The following is a 23,505-nucleotide window of genomic DNA, read 5'->3' as shown; positions in this document are numbered from 1 at the left end:
CATACAATAAGAACGAAAGAAGAAGCAAAGAAAAAGAAGCAAAACAACATAAATAAAAAATACATAAGGAAAAAGGAAAGATAAATAAATATAGGGAGTGTTTTTGTTTCCATTAATGTAACTAATATTTCCTCTAGTCTTCTAGTAGTTAACAAAGTCAAAATCTTTTTTCTTTTTTTTTTTTCTGTGATGGCTTTTTTCCTGCTGCCAGTAAAATATTAAACAAGTATTTATCGTTCTTTGTCCATCCTTCTGGAATAAGTCCAAATAATAGACTTTTACTTTCCAAAGGTAAATATCTTCCAAATGTCTCTTGTATTGCTGCATGTATTCCCTTCCACTAAGTTTTAATAACATGACAGTCCCAGAAAATGTGATGGTGATTAGCATTTGTATTTCCACAATTTCTCCAGCAAGTGGGAGGGTTACCTTCATAGTGAGATTTTTGGTGAGGTGTAATAAAATATCTTATCAGGCATTTCCACCCAAATTCCCTCCAGCTCTGTGAGCTGCTACGTTTCCATTGATATGCCCATATTGTTGTCCACTCATCCTCCTTTTATCTCTATTCCTCCCTCAATTTCCCATTTTGTTTTGATATACAAGGTTGAGTGTAATTTCATATTTGTTAATCCTTTATAGAGGTCACCTAAAATACCTCTATTTTTATTTGAACTATATGCCCTTTTAAATACGTCTAGCAGCTGTTTACTCAATTCAGCCTTAGCTTTTATCGTTTTATTGACAAAATGCCTCATCTGTAGATATCTATAAAAATCCTGTGTTTCTAATGAATATTTATCTTTCATTTTATCAAAACTAATTAGTCTCCCTTCCTCCATTACCATACATAAAGCTGTTAATCCTTTATATGTCCAATCTTTGAATCTGGTGTCCAATTTATTTGGAGCAAAATGTGTGTCATATGCACACCACTTAAGAACTGCTATATCCTCTTCTAGTTTATATTCTTTTATTACTGTTTCCCAAATTTTAAAAGTCAACTTGATCCATGGATTTTCAATAGTTTTTATTAAATTTTGCAAGCTTCTGTCTGCTATAATAGCTTGTATGGGGATGGAAGTCAGACCCTCCTCAATGGCTTTCCATTGAGCATCGTATGAAGGATTACATCAGCATATCATAGGCCTTAATTGTGCTGCCCAATAATATTCCCTAAGAGAAGGTAAGCCCCACCCCCCTTTTCCTTTGTTAAGTTGTAGGGTTTTAAATCTAATTCGGGGCCTTTTTCCTTGCCGTATGTATCTTGACAAAATTTTGTCCCATTCATTAAACTGTTTCTGGTTAATTTCTATTGGTAGTGTTTGAAATAAATATAATAATTTAAGAAGAATATTAATTTTAATTGAGTCTATTCTCGAATATAAACTTAAATATGGAATTAAATTCCATCTCGCTATATCTTTCTTAATTTTTTTCTGTATTGGTAAATAATTTCGTTCTAATAGTTCTGTAAGATCCTTAGGTATTATGACTCCTAGATATTTAAAGTACTCTGTTTGCCATGCTAATTGATACTTATTTTTAATTTCTTCTGATGGAATATAATTGTACTTAAGCAATTGTGTTTTACTCATATTAACCCTCTATCCAGATAGTCGACTAAAGTATTCAAATGATTGCATTAATTTAGGTAAAGAATTTGATGGTTGACCCAAAAATATTAAAATATCATCTGCATAGCAGGCTAATTTCTTAACTGCACTACTGTATAGCTCTGTGTAAATAATCATTCTGTACATTCGATAATCTTTAATCCTACAACTGTTTACAACTTGCATAGTTCCCATTTCTGTATAGCTGTATATCCCAGATTCTGTAAAGTTATTTATTTCATATTCTGTATAGTTTTTCATATTTATATCCTGTTCATATCCTGTACATAGCTTGTACTCACTACAGCCTGTACATACTTATAGTTATAGAATATTCACAACATACTTCATACCGTGTACATTATAACATACCATAATAGACCCATTTCTGTAATATACTCACATATCTATATTATTGCTAATATATATTGTAATATCTATATCACTAAAGCACTTCTGGATGGATGCAAACTGCATTTCGTTGCCCTGTACCTGTGCATGTGCAATGACAATAAAGTTGAATTCTATTCTATTCTAATTTATGCTCCTTTTCATGGATATTAATACCTTCTACTTCTTTATTTTGTCTTATATATTGAGCCAATAACTGAATAATTTCAATGTTAAACTGTTCTCTTTCCCAAGTATTCCTGGCTTACGAAAACAACTAGGTGTTTCTTGAAATGCTGAGTTAAAGAAACGGGTCTATTTAAGGATTTTTCTGGCAGCGACCGTGACGTCAGCCGTGACGTCAGCTCTCTTCGATCCTTTGATTCGATCAAAGGATCTGATAATTATAGACCACAGGAACCATTTTTAATATGCGCAAAGACCTAAATACCTTTTTAACCTTTTAATGAAGTATTTGAATAAATAAACCTTTTTATTTTATATGTTTCATTTTATTCATATTATTGCTTGGTGTAAAAAATCACTTTTGAGTGCATTTAAACCAATTGATTAATTGGTTTAGAAAAGCCTACTTTCTATTTCCTGTGCTCGTGCACTTTTACTCCAGCGGATTCATGAAGGAGACTTCATGCACTTTTCCCTACATCAGACACTACAGTGTCAGATAACAGTGTTCGCCGCCTCTTAAACTCCACCTTCACTGCCTTCGCTGACTCTTTGATGATTTGACTGTCGTGTCGCCCTTTCGCCACTGTTCGGCGCTGTGGGGCTTTTTAAATAAAGTTATTTAAATTGAAACAAAATGGCAGCGCCCTGTGTGTCTCTCATGCAGCTGTGCTGAAGCTGTAAAGAAGACGAGGAGAAATGCGTTACCTGCTTTAACTACAGGTAACGGCGGCTGTGTTTGTTTTTAACACTCGCAGAAGCGAAAAGTTTTTTATTAGAGCCGAAGAAGATCCGAAATTTAACGACATTTCCATGTGCGTTAAAGAAATGCGAAATAAAAACGTTACTAACCGTATTAGTGTATAATGGCGTTGTTTGTTTGTTTAGTCTGACTTATGGATAAAAAAAAATTAACAAATGTGCTCTTGTTTTTTCTATTTTATTCACTCATCTTAAAATTTACTTTATTCCTCTTAGTCGTGTTTACTCTTTACTGCTTTTACTTTTTTACCTTTTAAACAAACAAGAAAATAAAAAAGATTTCGGTATGCGTTTTTTATATGTGAGTAAGCTGGTTAACTCATCTTTGGCATTTCTGTGCTTTAATTTAACATCAATAATTATTTACATTTACTGGCCAGTTCATACATCTTCCTTGTGCTGGGTTGGACCCCCATTTGCCTTAAGAACTGCTTTATTTCTTCATGAAAGATTCTTGGGGGATCAACATGTGACCCATGTTGACATGACAGCATTACATTTGTGGCTGCACATACACGATGTGACTCTCCTGTTCCACCAGATCATAAAGGTGCTCTCTCTGATTGAGATCTGGTGATTGTGGAGGTTAAGTACAGGGAACTCATCTGATTGCCTTCATTACCAGTCAGGTGAACGGGTGTACTTAATAAAGTATCCAGTGATTGGTTGCCAGACTCTAAAGCAGTTTTTCTCTCTTTTGTTACAGTGTCGGTTGTTTTATGCTCCAAACAGTCATGGCAGCTCCCGGAAAGCCGACTAAAAAGGAAATCAAAAAGCAGACTCCAGCCAAGACCTCCTTCACCTCACCCTTTGCCTCAAAATGGAGCCCGCTCCCCCAAGAGGACATGCACTTCATCCTGAAAACTCTGAAGGATAAGTTGATCTCAATGGGTCTGGAGAAAAAAGAAGTGAAAGTGTTTCGCCCATGGAGGAAAAAGAAAGGCAAAAAACCTGATGTCGCACCACAACCTGTTCCCCAGGTGAGCGATTCCTCCAAAAACGGCTGGACAGATGTGGCAGCCAGACGGCAGCTGGCCATCGGCATCAACGAGGTGACCAAGGCTCTGGAGAGAAACGAACTCAGACTGCTGCTCGTGTGCAAGTCTGTCAAACCGAAACACACGACTAATCACCTGATCGCTCTGAGCACCACCAGAGGAGTGCCGGCCTGCCAGGTGCCTCGCCTGAGCCAGAGTGTGTCGGAGCCGCTGGGGCTGAAAAGCGTGCTTGCCCTCGGGTTCAGACGGTGCTCCTCCAGTGATGATGGGGTGTTTACCGACACTGTCGATGCCATTAAGCCCAGAGTGCCTACATTGGACATGGCATGGCTGCAAGGTGCTAAGCCTGAAGAACCTGTTGCCATGGAGGAGGAGGAAGGTGGTGAAAGAAGGGGACAAAAAAGGAAACTGGAAAGTGAATCTGAGGAGGTGTCAGAGTCTCCCTCCTGCACTCTGCAGCCGCTCCAGGTGAAGAGAATCGTTGCTAACCCTGCAAAGAAAAAGAAAGGGAAGCCGAAGAAAAAGCTGTAAAGTGAAAGAGAAACTTTATTTTTTATCTGGGGAACCCTCAGACCTTCAGGTTTGCATTCATTGTTTCAGCAGATTAGTAGCATTGCATTTGGTTTCATGCATATTTATACAATTGAATATGGTCTGACTGAAGTTTGAATTTCAATTTGTCCACAATTAAAGCTGGTCTGCACACATTGTTTTTTATAAAGGCAATTAAGTTTTTCCTGGTATTTTGATAGTGCTGTTTGTTTTAAATGGAGCTTGTAATATTTGACCCTCAAATGAAATATATTTCCTCTATATCATAGAGAGGGCTGCCTTTACACCACCACCATCTTGGAGCTGTTCTGCTGGATTACTCGGGTACTAAGTAGAAAGTAGTAGTACATTCATGTTGAAATGTAAGCAGAAGTTTTAGCCCTCATAGGCAAAAATGAGCCAACTTAACTTCCACACAAGGTGCACCTTATCTGATAGAATAGGAAGCATCAATTACATAGTAGCTATTCCCATAATTAAGACATCAACTATGAGTGTTCACAAAATGTCCTTACCCATTTTTCATGCGTGCCATGTTGTCTGCACAGCCGACAGTTCAATAAACCCTGTGTTGATTACAGATTGTGGTTATGTCCTGAAACAAATGGCAGTTGCATTAGATAACTACAGAGCACTTTATGAGCCAACCTGCTTCTTTAATGAGAATTATGGCTCATTAAAGAAGCAGAAGCTCATCAGTGTTCACTGACAGTATTCTCATTAAAGGTATTGCATGACTCAGTGTCTTTCGAACCTCTATGTCCTGTGGATGTCAAATGATATAAATGGTCTAAACATACAACGTATGTTGGCGGCGACGTGGATGATGTGGATGTGCCCGCCCACTGCTGCGGCGGCTAAAGAGACACGACATACAAAAGCAACATGGACACATGGGAGACGAGAAACAGAACCATGAATACTATTAAATCAAAGGACACAAATTAAACCAGATTCACACAGTCCAAAAGATAAACCCTGGATCACTTGACCAAGGGCCATGACACTATCACACAAAATTTAAAGCTGTTCTTTTAAGTAAATAAACGAAGCAGTAGGGAAATTTAATATTTGTTTTTTTTTATTTTTGATTTGCAGCTAAATACACCTTTTTTTTAATTTGTTTTTATTTGCAGCTTTTTGTGCTCCCTATCAAGTGAACCCCTCACCTGAAATAATTTAAATAAAATGACATTTTAAAGAATAAACCCCAACAATCAAATGATCCCCTATGAACAAGCACTGGGCAACGGTGGCCAGGAAAAACTCCCTTTCACAGGAAGAAACCTGAGGCAGAACCAGGTTCAAGAAGGGGCAGTCATCTGCCGCGACTGGTTGGGGGGTGAGGGGCAAAATAAAACTTAAAGGAGAGCACTGCATAGTTATCGGAGGTTGGTGTAGTTGGTGGACCGTGGTTGGAAAGCAGGGGAGGTGGACGCACCTGAGCGCCAATCTGCAATCATGCCTTGCTGGTTTAAAGGCTGAACTAGGTCCTGCTGTGTTGTTGTTGTTACTGTGTGTGGCTGTGAGCTGCAAAGCTGCAGCCATCTGTAGTGGTAAACCTGTAGTAATAAAAGTAGATGATGAAAAACACGAGTATATGGTCAGGTCTGTCGTGCGTCTTTCACAAGATTATAAACAGGGGTGCACATAAGTGGTCCGCAGGTGCGCATCAGTTATAAACACAATGCCAGCAGCTGGGTCATTCACGTCAGGTGGACATCTTTGAGAAGACCCAGAAAGCTGCAGGAACAATAAGGGCCGCTGTGGCAAGACCTAAACCTACTTTAAGTAGGCATTTGGCACCACGATGCCACATACCAGTACCCTGAACCTCATCCTGAGGTGGTTGAGCAACAGGAGTCTCAAGTCCCTCAGGTTCAGCAGCATTTTTGGTTTTTGAAAACTGTAATTCTTCCACTTGACACTGAATAGTTTTCAAAGCTTTCTCGAGATCTGCATTCCGTTTCTTTAGTTCATTTCTCTCGCTTTCAGCCTTGGACAGCTGAACAACAATGGTGTTGTTCTGTTCAAGGAGAAACTCTTGCGTTTCCTCAAGTTCATGCACATTTTGCTCAAGTGCTCCAATCTGCAGTGTTATCTTTACGGGCACCCCCTCTATCTCGCTTATGCGAATTTTCTTTTTGGGCTCCATGCCCTGGACTATTCCTCTCTCCCCTGAGTTGGACGGTCCTTCCTCTCTCGTTTCTCTGTGAGACACTGAATTGCTGGACAGTTCCTGTGACATTTCTATAAAAGTTTCGCAAAAAACAAAACAAAACCGCTAACTGAATAATTTCAGTGTTAAACTGTTCTCTTTCCCAAGGATTCCTGGCTTGCGAAAACAACAAGGTGTTTCTTGAAATGCCGAGTTAAAGAAACTGGGGTCTATTTATAGATTTTTCTGGCAGCGACCGTGACGTCAGCCATGACGTCAGCTCTCTTCGATCCTTTGATCCTTTGATTCGATCAAAGGAGGACTAAGCCAACTAACCAACCGTCCTCGGTTTTACTATATTCCGACAGAGGATCCATGTGTGTGACGTCATTCATCCCCGTACTGCTGCTTTGTGAGCTCACAGACAGGACAGACAGCGCGTAGCAACGCGCCTGATGATGTTTAAAGGATCCCGAAGCGCAAGTCCATCTTTTCAGACAAACTGCAAAAGAAATTTCCCTCGTAATGACCATAGCTGGACTGGCCATCGGCCCACCGGGCAAGGTGATTTTTCGTGGAATTACAAAAATCTATTGAATCATATTTACTTTGGTGGAAAGAAAAAAAATAAATATACCGTTTGGGTATATTTATACCTGACTGAAGTTTGAATTTCAATTTGTCCACAATTAAAGCTGGTCTGCACACATTGTTTTTTATAAAGGCAATTAAGTTTTTCCTGGTATTTTGATAGTGCTGTTTGTTTTAAATGGAGCTTGTAATATTTGACCCTCAAATGAAATATATTTCCTCTATATCATAGAGAGGGCTGCCTTTACACCACCACCATCTTGGAGCTGTTCTGCTGGATTACTCGGGTACTAAGTAGAAAGTAGTAGTACATTCATGTTGAAATGTAAGCAGAAGTTTTAGACCTCATAGGCAAAAATGAGCCAACTTAACTTCCACACAAGGTGCACCTTATCTGATAGAATAGGAAGCATCAATTACATAGTAGCTATTCCCATAATTAAGACATCAACTATGAGTGTTCACAAAATGTCCTTACCCATTTTTCATGCGTGCCATGTTGTCTGCACAGCCGACAGTTCAATAAACCCTGTGTTGATTACAGATTGTGGTTATGTCCTGAAACAAATGGCAGTTGCATTAGATAACTACAGAGCACTTTATGAGCCAACCTGCTTCTTTAATGAGAATTATGGCTCATTAAAGAAGCAGAAGCTCATCAGTGTTCACTGACAGTATTCTCATTAAAGGTATTGCATGACTCAGTGTCTTTCGAACCTCTATGTCCTGTGGATGTCAAATGATATAAATGGTCTAAACATACAACGTATGTTGGCGGAGACGTGGATGATGTGGATGTGCCCGCCCACTGCTGCGGCGGCTAAAGAGACACGACATACAAAAGCAACATGGACACATGGGAGATGAGAAACAGAACCATGAATACTATTAAATCAAAGGACACAAATTAAACCAGATTCACACAGTCCAAAAGATAAACCCTGGATCACTTGACCAAGGGCCATGACACTATCACACAAAATTTAAAGCTGTTCTTTTAAGTAAATAAACGAAGCAGTAGGGAAATTTAATATTTGTTTTTTTTTATTTTTGATTTGCAGCTAAATACACTTTTTGTTGTTTTTTTTTAAAAATATTTGCAGCTTTTTAAATACCTTTTTAACCTTTTAATGAAGTATTTGAATAAATAAACCTTTTTATTTTATATGTTTCATTTTATTCATATTATTGCTTGGTGTAAAAAATCACTTTTGAGTGCATTTAAACCAATTGATTAATTGGTTTAGAAAAGCCTACTTTCTATTTCCTGTGCTCGTGCACTTTTACTCCAGCGGATTCATGAAGGAGACTTCATGCACTTTTCCCTACATCAGACACTACAGTGTCAGATAACAGTGTTCGCCGCCTCTTAAACTCCACCTTCACTGCCTTCGCTGACTCTTTGATGATTTGACTGTCGTGTCGCCCTTTCGCCACTGTTCGGCGCTGTGGGGCTTTTTAAATAAAGTTATTTAAATTGAAACAAAATGGCAGCGCCCTGTGTGTCTCTCATGCAGCTGTGCTGAAGCTGTAAAGAAGACGAGGAGAAATGCGTTACCTGCTTTAACTACAGGTAACGGCGGCTGTGTTTGTTTTTAACACTCGCAGAAGCGAAAAGTTTTTTATTAGAGCCGAAGAAGATCCGAAATTTAACGACATTTCCATGTGGGTTAAAGAAATGCGAAATAAAAACGTTACTAACCGTATTAGTGTATAATGGCGTTGTTTGTTTGTTTAGTCTGACTTATGGATAAAAAAAAAATTAACAAATGTGCTCTTGTTTTTTCTATTTTATTCACTCATCTTAAAATTTACTTTATTCCTCTTAGTCGTGTTTACTCTTTACTGCTTTTACTTTTTTACCTTTTAAACAAACAAGAAAATAAAAAAGATTTCGGTATGCGTTTTTTATATGTGAGTAAGCTGGTTAACTCATCTTTGGCATTTCTGTGCTTTAATTTAACATCAATAATTATTTACATTTACTGGCCAGTTCATACATCTTCCTTGTGCTGGGTTGGACCCCCATTTGCCTTAAGAACTGCTTTATTTCTTCATGAAAGATTCTTGGGGGATCAACATGTGACCCATGTTGACATGACAGCATTACATTTGTGGCTGCACATACATGTGACTCTCCTGTTCCACCAGATCATAAAGGTGCTCTCTCTGATTGAGATCTGGTGATTGTGGAGGTTAAGTACAGGGAACTCATCTGATTGCCTTCATTACCAGTCAGGTGAACGGGTGTACTTAATAAAGTATCCAGTGATTGGTTGCCAGACTCTAAAGCAGTTTTTCTCTCTTTTGTTACAGTGTCGGTTGTTTTATGCTCCAAACAGTCATGGCAGCTCCCGGAAAGCCGACTAAAAAGGAAATCAAAAAGCAGACTCCAGCCAAGACCTCCTTCACCTCACCCTTTGCCTCAAAATGGAGCCCGCTCCCCCAAGAGGACATGCACTTCATCCTGAAAACTCTGAAGGATAAGTTGATCTCAATGGGTCTGGAGAAAAAAGAAGTGAAAGTGTTTCGCCCATGGAGGAAAAAGAAAGGCAAAAAAACCTGATGTCGCACCACAACCTGTTCCCCAGGTGAGCGATTCCTCCAAAAACGGCTGGACAGATGTGGCAGCCAGACGGCAGCTGGCCATCGGCATCAACGAGGTGACCAAGGCTCTGGAGAGAAACGAACTCAGACTGCTGCTCGTGTGCAAGTCTGTCAAACCGAAACACACGACTAATCACCTGATCGCTCTGAGCACCACCAGAGGAGTGCCGGCCTGCCAGGTGCCTCGCCTGAGCCAGAGTGTGTCGGAGCCGCTGGGGCTGAAAAGCGTGCTCGCCCTCGGGTTCAGACGGTGCTCCTCCAGTGATGATGGGGTGTTTACCGACACTGTCGATGCCATTAAGCCCAGAGTGCCTACATTGGACATGGCATGGCTGCAAGGTGCTAAGCCTGAAGAACCTGTTGCCATGGAGGAGGAGGAAGGTGGTGAAAGAAGGGGACAAAAAAGGAAACTGGAAAGTGAATCTGAGGAGGTGTCAGAGTCTCCCTCCTGCACTCTGCAGCCGCTCCAGGTGAAGAGAATCGTTGCTAACCCTGCAAAGAAAAAGAGAGGGAAGCCGAAGAAAAAGCTGTAAAGTGAAAGAGAAACTTTAAAGACTGTTTAGCTCAGGAGTTTCCAGTGTTGTTTATTTTTTGGTTTTTGAACAGTGCTTGCAGCCTCAGTCTGGACATTACTTATGTGAATAGTTTATATAAAGAATTTCTGGAAGCGTAAAGAGAAAAAAAGGTTTATGGGAACAAGGTTTAGACTTTTCTGCCAAGTATTTTTTATCTGGGGAACCCTCAGACCTTCAGGTTTGCATTCATTGTTTCAGCAGATTAGTAGCATTGCATTTGGTTTCATGCATATTTATACAATTGAATATGGTCTGACTGAAGTTTGAATTTCAATTTGTCCACAATTAAAGCTGGTCTGCACACATTGTTTTTTATAAAGGCAATTAAGTTTTTCCTGGTATTTTGATAGTGCTGTTTGTTTTAAATGGAGCTTGTAATATTTGACCCTCAAATGAAATATATTTCCTCTATATCATAGAGAGGGCTGCCTTTACACCACCACCATCTTGGAGCTGTTCTGCTGGATTACTCGGGTACTAAGTAGAAAGTAGTAGTACATTCATGTTGAAATGTAAGCAGAAGTTTTAGACCTCATAGGCAAAAATGAGCCAACTTAACTTCCACACAAGGTGCACCTTATCTGATAGAATAGGAAGCATCAATTACATAGTAGCTATTCCCATAATTAAGACAACAACTATGAGTGTTCACAAAATGTCCTTACCCATTTTTCATGCGTGCCATGTTGTCTGCACAGCCGACAGTTCAATAAACCCTGTGTTGATTACAGATTGTGGTTATGTCCTGAAACAAATGGCAGTTGCATTAGATAACTACAGAGCACTTTATGAGCCAACCTGCTTCTTTAATGAGAATTATGGCTCATTAAAGAAGCAGAAGCTCATCAGTGTTCACTGACAGTATTCTCATTAAAGGTATTGCATGACTCAGTGTCTTTCGAACCTCTATGTCCTGTGGATGTCAAATGATATAAATGGTCTAAACATACAACGTATGTTGGCGGCGACGTGGATGATGTGGATGTGCCCGCCCACTGCTGCGGCGGCTAAAGAGACACGACATACAAAAGCAACATGGACACATGGGAGATGAGAAACAGAACCATGAATACTATTAAATCAAAGGACACAAATTAAACCAGATTCACACAGTCCAAAAGATAAACCCTGGATCACTTGACCAAGGGCCATGACACTATCACACAAAATTTAAAGCTGTTCTTTTAAGTAAATAAACGAAGCAGTAGGGAAATTTAATATTTGTTTTTTTTAATTTTTGATTTGCAGCTAAATACACCTTTTTTTTTTTTTTTTTATTTGCAGCTTTTTGTGCTCCCTATCAAGTGAACCCCTCACCTGAAATAATTTAAATAAAATGACATTTTAAAGAATAAACCCCAACAATCAAATGATCCCCTATGAACAAGCACTGGGCAACGGTGGCCAGGAAAAACTCCCTTTCACAGGAAGAAACCTGAGGCAGAACCAGGTTCAAGAAGGGGCAGTCATCTGCCGCGACTGGTTGGGGGGTGAGGGGCAAAATAAAACTTAAAGGAGAGCACTGCATAGTTATCGGAGGTTGGTGTAGTTGGTGGACCGTGGTTGGAAAGCAGGGGAGGTGGACGCACCTGAGCGCCAATCTGCAATCATGCCTTGCTGGTTTAAAGGCTGAACTAGGTCCTGCTGTGTTGTTGTTGTTACTGTGTGTGGCTGTGAGCTGCAAAGCTGCAGCCATCTGTAGTGGTAAACCTGTAGTAATAAAAGTAGATGATGAAAAACACGAGTATATGGTCAGGTCTGTCGTGCGTCTTTCACAAGATTATAAACAGGGGTGCACATAAGTGGTCCGCAGGTGCGCATCAGTTATAAACACAATGCCACAGGGAGCAGCTGGGTCATTCACGTCAGGTGGACATCTTTGAGAAGACCCAGAAAGCTGCAGGAACAATAAGGGCCGCTGTGGCAAGACCTAAACCTACTTTAAGTAGGCATTTGGCACCACGATGCCACATACCAGTACCCTGAACCTCATCCTGAGGTGGTTGAGCAACAGGAGTCTCAAGTCCCTCAGGTTCAGCAGCATTTTTGGTTTTTGAAAACTGTAATTCTTCCACTTGACACTGAATAGTTTTCAAAGCTTTCTCGAGATCTGCATTCCGTTTCTTTAGTTCATTTCTCTCGCTTTCAGCCTTGGACAGCTGAACAACAATGGTGTTGTTCTGTTCAAGGAGAAACTCTTGCGTTTCCTCAAGTTCATGCACATTTTGCTCAAGTGCTCCAATCTGCAGTGTTATCTTTACGGGCACCCCCTCTATCTCGCTTATGCGAATTTTCTTTTTGGGCTCCATGCCCTGGACTATTCCTCTCTCCCCTGAGTTGGACGGTCCTTCCTCTCTCGTTTCTCTGTGAGACACTGAATTGCTGGACGGTTCCTGTGACATTTCTATAAAAGTTTCGCAAAAAACAAAACAAAACCGCTAACTGAATAATTTCAGTGTTAAACTGTTCTCTTTCCCAAGGATTCCTGGCTTGCGAAAACAACAAGGTGTTTCTTGAAATGCCGAGTTAAAGAAACTGGGGTCTATTTATAGATTTTTCTGGCAGCGACCGTGACGTCAGCCATGACGTCAGCTCTCTTCGATCCTTTGATCCTTTGATTCGATCAAAGGAGGACTAAGCCAACTAACCAACCGTCCTCGGTTTTACTATATTCCGACAGAGGATCCATGTGTGTGACGTCATTCATCCCCGTACTGCTGCTTTGTGAGCTCACAGACAGGACAGACAGCGCGTAGCAACGCGCCTGATGATGTTTAAAGGATCCCGAAGCGCAAGTCCATCTTTTCAGACAAACTGCAAAAGAAATTTCCCTCGTAATGACCATAGCTGGACTGGCCATCGGCCCACCGGGCAAGGTGATTTTTCGTGGAATTACAAAAATCTATTGAATCATATTTACTTTGGTGGAAAGAAAAAAAATAAATATACCGTTTGGGTATATTTATACCTGACTGAAGTTTGAATTTCAATTTGTCCACAATTAAAGCTGGTCTGCACACATTGTTTTTTATAAAGGCAATTACGTTTTTCCTGGTATTTTGATAGTGCTGTTTGTTTTAAATGGAGCTTGTAATATTTGACCCTCAAATGAAATATATTTCCTCTATATCATAGAGAGGGCTGCCTTTACACCACCACCATCTTGGAGCTGTTCTGCTGGATTACTCGGGTACTAAGTAGAAAGTAGTAGTACATTCATGTTGAAATGTAAGCAGAAGTTTTAGACCTCATAGGCAAAAATGAGCCAACTTAACTTCCACACAAGGTGCACCTTATCTGATAGAATAGGAAGCATCAATTACATAGTAGCTATTCCCATAATTAAGACATCAACTATGAGTGTTCACAAAATGTCCTTACCCATTTTTCATGCGTGCCATGTTGTCTGCACAGCCGACAGTTCAATAAACCCTGTGTTGATTACAGATTGTGGTTATGTCCTGAAACAAATGGCAGTTGCATTAGATAACTACAGAGCACTTTATGAGCCAACCTGCTTCTTTAATGAGAATTATGGCTCATTAAAGAAGCAGAAGCTCATCAGTGTTCACTGACAGTATTCTCATTAAAGGTATTGCATGACTCAGTGTCTTTCGAACCTCTATGTCCTGTGGATGTCAAATGATATAAATGGTCTAAACATACAACGTATGTTGGCGGCGACGTGGATGATGTGGATGTGCCCGCCCACTGCTGCGGCGGCTAAAGAGACACGACATACAAAAGCAACATGGACACATGGGAGACGAGAAACAGAACCATGAATACTATTAAATCAAAGGACACAAATTAAACCAGATTCACACAGTCCAAAAGATAAACCCTGGATCACTTGACCAAGGGCCATGACACTATCACACAAAATTTAAAGCTGTTCTTTTAAGTAAATAAACGAAGCAGTAGGGAAATTTAATATTTGTTTTTTTTTTATTTTTGATTTGCAGCTAAATACACCTTTTTTTTAAATTTTTTTTATTTGCAGCTTTTTGTGCTCCCTATCAAGTGAACCCCTCACCTGAAATAATTTAAATAAAATGACATTTTAAAGAATAAACCCCAACAATCAAATGATCCCCTATGAACAAGCACTGGGCAACGGTGGCCAGGAAAAACTCCCTTTCACAGGAAGAAACCTGAGGCAGAACCAGGTTCAAGAAGGGGCAGTCATCTGCCGCGACTGGTTGGGGGGTGAGGGGCAAAATAAAACTTAAAGGAGAGCACTGCATAGTTATCGGAGGTTGGTGTAGTTGGTGGACCGTGGTTGGAAAGCAGGGGAGGTGGACGCACCTGAGCGCCAATCTGCAATCATGCCTTGCTGGTTTAAAGGCTGAACTAGGTCCTGCTGTGTTGTTGTTGTTACTGTGTGTGGCTGTGAGCTGCAAAGCTGCAGCCATCTGTAGTGGTAAACCTGTAGTAATAAAAGTAGATGATGAAAAACACGAGTATATGGTCAGGTCTGTCGTGCGTCTTTCACAAGATTATAAACAGGGGTGCACATAAGTGGTCCGCAGGTGCGCATCAGTTATAAACACAATGCCACAGGGAGCAGCTGGGTCATTCACGTCAGGTGGACATCTTTGAGAAGACCCAGAAAGCTGCAGGAACAATAAGGGCCGCTGTGGCAAGACCTAAACCTACTTTAAGTAGGCATTTGGCACCACGATGCCACATACCAGTACCCTGAACCTCATCCTGAGGTGGTTGAGCAACAGGAGTCTCAAGTCCCTCAGGTTCAGCAGCATTTTTGGTTTTTGAAAACTGTAATTCTTCCACTTGACACTGAATAGTTTTCAAAGCTTTCTCGAGATCTGCATTCCGTTTCTTTAGTTCATTTCTCTCGCTTTCAGCCTTGGACAGCTGAACAACAATGGTGTTGTTCTGTTCAAGGAGAAACTCTTGCGTTTCCTCAAGTTCATGCACATTTTGCTCAAGTGCTCCAATCTGCAGTGTTATCTTTACGGGCACCCCCTCTATCTCGCTTATGCGAATTTTCTTTTTGGGCTCCATGCCCTGGACTATTCCTCTCTCCCCTGAGTTGGACGGTCCTTCCTCTCTCGTTTCTCTGTGAGACACTGAATTGCTGGACGGTTCCTGTGACATTTCTATAAAAGTTTCGCAAAAAACAAAACAAAACCGCTAACTGAATAATTTAAGTGTTAAACTGTTCTCTTTCCCAAGGATTCCTGGCTTGTGAAAACAACAAGGTGTTTCTTGAAATGCCGAGTTAAAGAAACTGAGGTCTATTTATAGATTTTTCTGGCAGCGACCGTGACGTCAGCCATGACGTCAGCTCTCTTCGATCCTTTGATCCTTTGATTCGATCAAAGGAGGACTAAGCCAACTAACCAACCGTCCTCGGTTTTACTATATTCCGACAGCGGATCCATGTGTGTGACGTCATTCATCCCCGTACTGCTGCTTTGTGAGCTCACAGACAGGAACAGACAGCGCGTAGCAACGCGCCTGATGATGTTTAAAGGATCCCGAAGCGCAAGTCCATCTTTTCAGACAAACTGCAAAAGAAATTTCCCTCGTAATGACCATAGCTGGACTGGCCATTGGCCCACCGGGCAAGGTGATTTTTCGTGGAATTACAAAAATCTATTGAATCATATTTACTTTGGTGGAAAGAAAAAAAATAAATATACCGTTTGGGTATATTTATACCTGACTGAAGTTTGAATTTCAATTTGTCCACAATTAAAGCTGGTCTGCACACATTGTTTTTTATAAAGGCAATTAAGTTTTTCCTGGTAGTTTGATAGTGCTGTTTGTTTTAAATGGAGCTTGTAATATTTGACCCTCAAATGAAATATATTTCCTCTATATCATAGAGAGGGCTGCCTTTACACCACCACCATCTTGGAGCTGTTCTGCTGGATTACTCGGGTACTAAGTAGAAAGTAGTAGTACATTCATGTTGAAATGTAAGCAGAAGTTTTAGACCTCATAGGCAAAAATGAGCCAACTTAACTTCCACACAAGGTGCACCTTATCTGATAGAATAGGAAGCATCAATTACATAGTAGCTATTCCCATAATTAAGACATCAACTATGAGTGTTCACAAAATGTCCTTACCCATTTTTCATGCGTGCCATGTTGTCTGCACAGCCGACAGTTCAATAAACCCTGTGTTGATTACAGATTGTGGTTATGTCCTGAAACAAATGGCAGTTGCATTAGATAACTACAGAGCACTTTATGAGCCAACCTGCTTCTTTAATGAGAATTATGGCTCATTAAAGAAGCAGAAGCTCATCAGTGTTCACTGACAGTATTCTCATTAAAGGTATTGCATGACTCAGTGTCTTTCGAACCTCTATGTCCTGTGGATGTCAAATGATATAAATGGTCTAAACATACAACGTATGTTGGCGGCGACGTGGATGATGTGGATGTGCCCGCCCACTGCTGCGGCGGCTAAAGAGACACGACATACAAAAGCAACATGGACACATGGGAGACGAGAAACAGAACCATGAATACTATTAAATCAAAGGACACAAATTAAACCAGATTCACACAGTCCAAAAGATAAACCCTGGATCACTTGACCAAGGGCCATGACACTATCACACAAAATTTAAAGCTGTTCTTTTAAGTAAATAAACGAAGCAGTAGGGAAATTTAATATTTGTTTTTTTTATTATTTTTGATTTGCAGCTAAATACACTTTTTGTTGTTTTTTTTAAAAATATTTGCAGCTTTTTAAATACCTTTTTAACCTTTTAATGAAGTATTTGAATAAATAAACCTTTTTATTTTATATGTTTCATTTTATTCATATTATTGCTTGGTGTAAAAAATCACTTTTGAGTGCATTTAAACCAATTGATTAATTGGTTTAGAAAAGCCTACTTTCTATTTCCTGTGCTCGTGCACTTTTACTCCAGCGGATTCATGAAGGAGACTTCATGCACTTTTCCCTACATCAGACACTACAGTGTCAGATAACAGTGTTCGCCGCCTCTTAAACTCCACCTTCACTGCCTTCGCTGACTCTTTGATGATTTGACTGTCGTGTCGCCCTTTCGCCACTGTTCGGCGCTGTGGGGCTTTTTAAATAAAGTTATTTAAATTGAAACAAAATGGCAGCGCCCTGTGTGTCTCTCATGCAGCTGTGCTGAAGCTGTAAAGAAGACGAGGAGAAATGCGTTACCTGCTTTAACTACAGGTAACGGCGGCTGTGTTTGTTTTTAACACTCGCAGAAGCGAAAAGTTTTTTATTAGAGCCGAAGAAGATCCGAAATTTAACGACATTTCCATGTGGGTTAAAGAAATGCGAAATAAAAACGTTACTAACCGTATTAGTGTATAATGGCGTTGTTTGTTTGTTTAGTCTGACTTATGGATAAAAAAAATTAACAAATGTGCTCTTGTTTTTTCTATTTTATTCACTCATCTTAAAATGTACTTTATTCCTCTTAGTCGTGTTTACTCTTTACTGCTTTTACTTTTTTTACCTTTTAAACAAACAAGAAAATAAAAAAGATTTCGATATGCGTTTTTTATATGTGAGTAAGCTGTTTAACTCATCTTTGGCATTTCTGTGCTTTAATTTAACATCAATAATTATTTACATTTACTGGCCAGTTCATACATCTTCCTTGTGCTGGGTTGGACCCCCATTTGCCTTAAGAACTGCTTTATTTCTTCATGAAAGATTCTTGGGGGATCAACATGTGACCCATGTTGACATGACAGCATTACATTTGTGGCTGCACATACATGTGACTCTCCTGTTCCACCAGATCATAAAGGTGCTCTCTCTGAGATCTGGTGATTGTGGAGGTTAAGTACAGGGAACTCATCTGATTGCCTTCATTACCAGTCAGGTGAACGGGTGTACTTAATAAAGTATCCAGTGATTGGTTGCCAGACTCTAAAGCAGTTTTTCTCTCTTTTGTTACAGTGTCGGTTGTTTTATGCTCCAAACAGTCATGGCAGCTCCCGGAAAGCCGACTAAAAAGGAAATCAAAAAGCAGACTCCAGCCAAGACCTCCTTCACCTCACCCTTTGCCTCAAAATGGAGCCCGCTCCCCCAAGAGGACATGCACTTCATCCTGAAAACTCTGAAGGATAAGTTGATCTCAATGGGTCTGGAGAAAAAAGAAGTGAAAGTGTTTCGCCCATGGAGGAAAAAGAAAGGCAAAAAACCTGATGTCGCACCACAACCTGTTCCCCAGGTGAGCGATTCCTCCAAAAACGGCTGGACAGATGTGGCAGCCAGACGGCAGCTGGCCATCGGCATCAACGAGGTGACCAAGGCTCTGGAGAGAAACGAACTCAGACTGCTGCTCGTGTGCAAGTCTGTCAAACCGAAACACACGACTAATCACCTGATCGCTCTGAGCACCACCAGAGGAGTGCCGGCCTGCCAGGTGCCTCGCCTGAGCCAGAGTGTGTCGGAGCCGCTGGGGCTGAAAAGCGTGCTCGCCCTCGGGTTCAGACGGTGCTCCTCTAGTGATGATGGGGTGTTTACCGACACTGTCGATGCCATTAAGCCCAGAGTGCCTACATTGGACATGGCATGGCTGCAAGGTGCTAAGCCTGAAGAACCTGTTGCCATGGAGGAGGAGGAAGGTGGTGAAAGAAGGGGACAAAAAAGGAAACTGGAAAGTGAATCTGAGGAGGTGTCAGAGTCTCCCTCCTGCACTCTGCAGCCGCTCCAGGTGAAGAGAATCGTTGCTAACCCTGCAAAGAAAAAGAGAGGGATGCCGAAGAAAAAGCTGTAAAGTGAAAGAGAAACTTTAAAGACTGTTTAGCTCAGGAGTTTCCAGTGTTGTTTATTTTTTGGTTTTTGAACAGTGCTTGCAGCCTCAGTCTGGACATTACTTATGTGAATAGTTTATATAAAGAATTTCTGGAAGCGTAAAGAGAAAAAAAGGTTTATGGGAACAAGGTTTAGACTTTTCTGCCAAGTATTTTTTATCTGGGGAACCCTCAGACCTTCAGGTTTGCATTCATTGTTTCAGCAGATTAGTAGCATTGCATTTGGTTTCATGCATATTTATACAATTGAATATGGTCTGACTGAAGTTTGAATTTCAATTTGTCCACAATTAAAGCTGGTCTGCACACATTGTTTTTTATAAAGGCAATTAAGTTTTTCCTGGTATTTTGATAGTGCTGTTTGTTTTAAATGGAGCTTGTAATATTTGACCCTCAAATGAAATATATTTCCTCTATATCATAGACTCAATTAAAATTACACCACCACCATCTTGGAGCTGTTCTGCTGGATTACTCGGGTACTAAGTAGAAAGTAGTAGTACATTCATGTTGAAATGTAAGCAGAAGTTTTAGCCCTCATAGGCAAAAATGAGCCAACTTAACTTCCACACAAGGTGCACCTTATCTGATAGAATAGGAAGCATCAATTACATAGTAGCTATTCCCATAATTAAGACATCAACTATGAGTGTTCACAAAATGTCCTTACCCATTTTTCATGCGTGCCATGTTGTCTGCACAGCCGACAGTTCAATAAACCCTGTGTTGATTACAGATTGTGGTTATGTCCTGAAACAAATGGCAGTTGCATTAGATAACTACAGAGCACTTTATGAGCCAACCTGCTTCTTTAATGAGAATTATGGCTCATTAAAGAAGCAGAAGCTCATCAGTGTTCACTGACAGTATTCTCATTAAAGGTATTGCATGACTCAGTGTCTTTCGAACCTCTATGTCCTGTGGATGTCAAATGATATAAATGGTCTAAACATACAACGTATGTTGGCGGCGACGTGGATGATGTGGATGTGCCCGCCCACTGCTGCGGCGGCTAAAGAGACACGACATACAAAAGCAACATGGACACATGGGAGACGAGAAACAGAACCATGAATACTATTAAATCAAAGGACACAAATTAAACCAGATTCACACAGTCCAAAAGATAAACCCTGGATCACTTGACCAAGGGCCATGACACTATCACACAAAATTTAAAGCTGTTCTTTTAAGTAAATAAACGAAGCAGTAGGGAAATTTAATATTTGTTTTTTTTTATTTTTGATTTGCAGCTAAATACACCTTTTTTTTAATTTTTTTTTTATTTGCAGCTTTTTGTGCTCCCTATCAAGTGAACCCCTCACCTGAAATAATTTAAATAAAATGACATTTTAAAGAATAAACCCCAACAATCAAATGATCCCCTATGAACAAGCACTGGGCAACGGTGGCCAGGAAAAACTCCCTTTCACAGGAAGAAACCTGAGGCAGAACCAGGTTCAAGAAGGGGCAGTCATCTGCCGCGACTGGTTGGGGGGTGAGGGGCAAAATAAAACTTAAAGGAGAGCACTGCATAGTTATCGGAGGTTGGTGGACCGTGGTTGGAAAGCAGGGGAGGTGGACGCAGCTGAGCGCCAATCTGCAATCATGCCTTGCTGGTTTAAAGGCTGAACTAGGTCCTGCTGTGTTGTTGTTGTTACTGTGTGTGGCTGTGAGCTGCAAAGCTGCAGCCATCTGTAGTGGTAAACCTGTAGTAATAAAAGTAGATGATGAAAAACACGAGTATATGGTCAGGTCTGTCGTGCGTCTTTCACAAGATTATAAACAGGGGTGCACATAAGTGGTCCGCAGGTGCGCATCAGTTATAAACACAATGCCACAGGGAGCAGCTGGGTCATTCACGTCAGGTGGACATCTTTGAGAAGACCCAGAAAGCTGCAGGAACAATAAGGGCCGCTGTGGCAAGACCTAAACCTACTTTAAGTAGGCATTTGGCACCACGATGCCACATACCAGTACCCTGAACTTCATCCTGAGGTGGTTGAGCAACAGGAGTCTCAAGTCCCTCAGGTTCAGCAGCATTTTTGGTTTTTGAAAACTGTAATTCTTCCACTTGACACTGAATAGTTTTCAAAGCTTTCTCGAGATCTGCATTCCGTTTCTTTAGTTCATTTCTCTCGCTTTCAGCCTTGGACAGCTGAACAACAATGGTGTTGTTCTGTTCAAGGAGAAACTCTTGCGTTTCCTCAAGTTCATGCACATTTTGCTCAAGTGCTCCAATCTGCAGTGTTATCTTTACGGGCACCCCCTCTATCTCGCTTATGCGAATTTTCTTTTTGGGCTCCATGCCCTGGACTATTCCTCTCTCCCCTGAGTTGGACGGTCCTTCCTCTCTCGTTTCTCTGTGAGACACTGAATTGCTGGACGGTTCCTGTGACATTTCTATAAAAGTTTCGCAAAAAACAAAACAAAACCGCTAACTGAATAATTTAAGTGTTAAACTGTTCTCTTTCCCAAGGATTCCTGGCTTGCGAAAACAACTAGGTGTTTCTTGAAATGCCGAGTTAAAGAAACTGAGGTCTATTTATAGATTTTTCTGGCAGCGACCGTGACGTCAGCCATGACGTCAGCTCTCTTCGATCCTTTGATCCTTTGATTCGATCAAAGGAGGACTAAGCCAACTAACCAACCGTCCTCGGTTTTACTATATTCCGACAGAGGATCCATGTGTGTGACGTCATTCATCCCCGTACTGCTGCTTTGTGAGCTCACAGACAGGACAGACAGCGCGTAGCAACGCGCCTGATGATGTTTAAAGGATCCCGAAGCGCAAGTCCATCTTTTCAGACAAACTGCAAAAGAAATTTCCCTCGTAATGACCATAGCTGGACTGGCCATCGGCCCACCGGGCAAGGTGATTTTTCGTGGAATTACAAAAATCTATTGAATCATATTTACTTTGGTGGAAAGAAAAAAAATAAATATACCGTTTGGGTATATTTATACCTGACTGAAGTTTGAATTTCAATTTGTCCACAATTAAAGCTGGTCTGCACACATTGTTTTTTATAAAGGCAATTAAGTTTTTCCTGGTATTTTGATAGTGCTGTTTGTTTTAAATGGAGCTTGTAATATTTGACCCTCAAATGAAATATATTTCCTCTATATCATAGAGAGGGCTGCCTTTACACCACCACCATCTTGGAGCTGTTCTGCTGGATTACTCGGGTACTAAGTAGAAAGTAGTAGTACATTCATGTTGAAATGTAAGCAGAAGTTTTAGCCCTCATAGGCAAAAATGAGCCAACTTAACTTCCACACAAGGTGCACCTTATCTGATAGAATAGGAAGCATCAATTACATAGTAGCTATTCCCATAATTAAGACATCAACTATGAGTGTTCACAAAATGTCCTTACCCATTTTTCATGCGTGCCATGTTGTCTGCACAGCCGACAGTTCAATAAACCCTGTGTTGATTACAGATTGTGGTTATGTCCTGAAACAAATGGCAGTTGCATTAGATAACTACAGAGCACTTTATGAGCCAACCTGCTTCTTTAATGAGAATTATGGCTCATTAAAGAAGCAGAAGCTCATCAGTGTTCACTGACAGTATTCTCATTAAAGGTATTGCATGACTCAGTGTCTTTCGAACCTCTATGTCCTGTGGATGTCAAATGATATAAATGGTCTAAACATACAACGTATGTTGGCGGCGACGTGGATGATGTGGATGTGCCCGCCCACTGCTGCGGCGGCTAAAGAGACACGACATACAAAAGCAACATGGACACATGGGAGACGAGAAACAGAACCATGAATACTATTAAATCAAAGGACACAAATTAAACCAGATTCACACAGTCCAAAAGATAAACCCTGGATCACTTGACCAAGGGCCATGACACTATCACACAAAATTTAAAGCTGTTCTTTTAAGTAAATAAACGAAGCAGTAGGGAAATTTAATATTTGTTTTTTTTTTATTTTTGATTTGCAGCTAAATACACCTTTTTTTTTAATTTTTTTTTATTTGCAGCTTTTTGTGCTCCCTATCAAGTGAACCCCTCACCTGAAATAATTTAAATAAAATGACATTTTAAAGAATAAACCCCAACAATCAAATGATCCCCTATGAACAAGCACTGGGCAACGGTGGCCAGGAAAAACTCCCTTTCACAGGAAGAAACCTGAGGCAGAACCAGGTTCAAGAAGGGGCAGTCATCTGCCGCGACTGGTTGGGGGGTGAGGGGCAAAATAAAACTTAAAGGAGAGCACTGCATAGTTATCGGAGGTTGGTGTAGTTGGTGG

At 40.6% G+C, this 23,505-nt stretch overlaps 2 protein-coding genes, 3 long non-coding RNA genes and 1 pseudogene across 11 annotated transcripts; 3 read left to right on the top strand and 3 right to left on the bottom strand.

Annotated features, from left to right (window-relative positions):
- The first annotated feature begins 2,760 nt into the window (after positions 1 to 2,760).
- LOC146698610 (ribonuclease P protein subunit p38-like) lies at positions 2,761 to 4,488 on the top strand. Of its 4 annotated transcripts, XM_085473806.1 has the most exons (3): positions 2,761 to 2,992; positions 3,237 to 3,255; positions 3,661 to 4,488. In XM_085473806.1, exon 3 carries the CDS (start codon positions 3,674 to 3,676, stop codon positions 4,481 to 4,483), a length of 810 nt encoding a protein of 269 aa, XP_085329932.1. In that variant the 5' UTR covers positions 2,761 to 2,992; positions 3,237 to 3,255; positions 3,661 to 3,673; the 3' UTR covers positions 4,484 to 4,488. The 4 variants fall into 4 exon arrangements, with proteins under 4 accessions (XP_085329932.1, XP_085329934.1, XP_085329933.1 ...); XM_085473808.1 differs by lacking the exon at positions 3,237 to 3,255 and having other exon boundaries at positions 2,761 to 3,007; XM_085473807.1 differs by lacking the exon at positions 3,237 to 3,255 and having other exon boundaries at positions 2,762 to 2,915.
- A 2,129-nt stretch (positions 4,489 to 6,617) lies between these two features.
- LOC146698609 (uncharacterized) lies at positions 6,618 to 8,108 on the bottom strand. The gene is made up of 2 exons (XR_014923045.1): positions 7,971 to 8,108; positions 6,618 to 7,811 (listed from the first exon to the last, which is right to left on the bottom strand). It is a non-coding gene; the product is annotated as an uncharacterized LOC146698609 (long non-coding RNA).
- Positions 8,109 to 8,679: 571 nt separating this feature from the next.
- LOC146698608 (ribonuclease P protein subunit p38-like) lies at positions 8,680 to 11,062 on the top strand (annotated as a pseudogene). Its single transcript, XR_014923041.1, has 3 exons — positions 8,680 to 8,903; positions 9,149 to 9,167; positions 9,570 to 11,062. The product of XR_014923041.1 is annotated as a ribonuclease P protein subunit p38-like (transcript).
- Positions 11,063 to 12,255: 1,193 nt separating this feature from the next.
- LOC146698607 (uncharacterized) lies at positions 12,256 to 16,201 on the bottom strand. The gene is made up of 2 exons (XR_014923042.1): positions 14,056 to 16,201; positions 12,256 to 13,896 (listed from the first exon to the last, which is right to left on the bottom strand). It is a non-coding gene; the product is annotated as an uncharacterized LOC146698607 (long non-coding RNA).
- A 208-nt stretch (positions 16,202 to 16,409) lies between these two features.
- On the bottom strand, positions 16,410 to 17,118 carry LOC146698606 (uncharacterized). Its single transcript, XR_014923040.1, has 2 exons — positions 16,776 to 17,118; positions 16,410 to 16,616 (listed from the first exon to the last, which is right to left on the bottom strand). It is a non-coding gene; the product is annotated as an uncharacterized LOC146698606 (long non-coding RNA).
- Positions 17,119 to 17,487: 369 nt separating this feature from the next.
- Positions 17,488 to 19,646, top strand: LOC146698605 (ribonuclease P protein subunit p38-like). Of its 3 annotated transcripts, none has more exons than XM_085473803.1 (2): positions 17,488 to 17,632; positions 18,371 to 19,646. In XM_085473803.1, the coding sequence occupies exon 2, from the start codon at positions 18,384 to 18,386 to the stop codon at positions 19,191 to 19,193; it is 810 nt and encodes a 269-aa protein (XP_085329929.1). In that variant the 5' UTR covers positions 17,488 to 17,632; positions 18,371 to 18,383; the 3' UTR covers positions 19,194 to 19,646. The 3 variants fall into 3 exon arrangements, with proteins under 3 accessions (XP_085329929.1, XP_085329930.1, XP_085329931.1); XM_085473804.1 differs by having other exon boundaries at positions 17,488 to 17,724; XM_085473805.1 differs by lacking the exon at positions 17,488 to 17,632 and adding an exon at positions 18,213 to 18,293.
- The last annotated feature ends 3,859 nt before the right edge of the window (positions 19,647 to 23,505 follow it).

The sequence above is a fragment of the Copadichromis virginalis genome, linkage group LG11 (genome assembly GCF_057382275.1).
Source record: "Copadichromis virginalis isolate Kocher_CV1m ecotype Utaka linkage group LG11, C_Virginalis_male_GT1.1, whole genome shotgun sequence".
In the NCBI taxonomy this organism is placed as follows: domain Eukaryota; kingdom Metazoa; phylum Chordata; class Actinopteri; order Cichliformes; family Cichlidae; genus Copadichromis; species Copadichromis virginalis.
Note: the sequence above shows the minus strand (reverse complement) of the source record. Positions and strands in the feature narration are given on the sequence as shown.

Coding starts and splice junctions, on each gene's coding strand:
- LOC146698610 (XM_085473806.1), top strand. CDS start 3,674: ATGCTCCAAACAGTCATGGCAGCTCCCGGAAAGCCGACTAAAAAGGAA.
- LOC146698605 (XM_085473803.1), top strand. CDS start 18,384: ATGCTCCAAACAGTCATGGCAGCTCCCGGAAAGCCGACTAAAAAGGAA.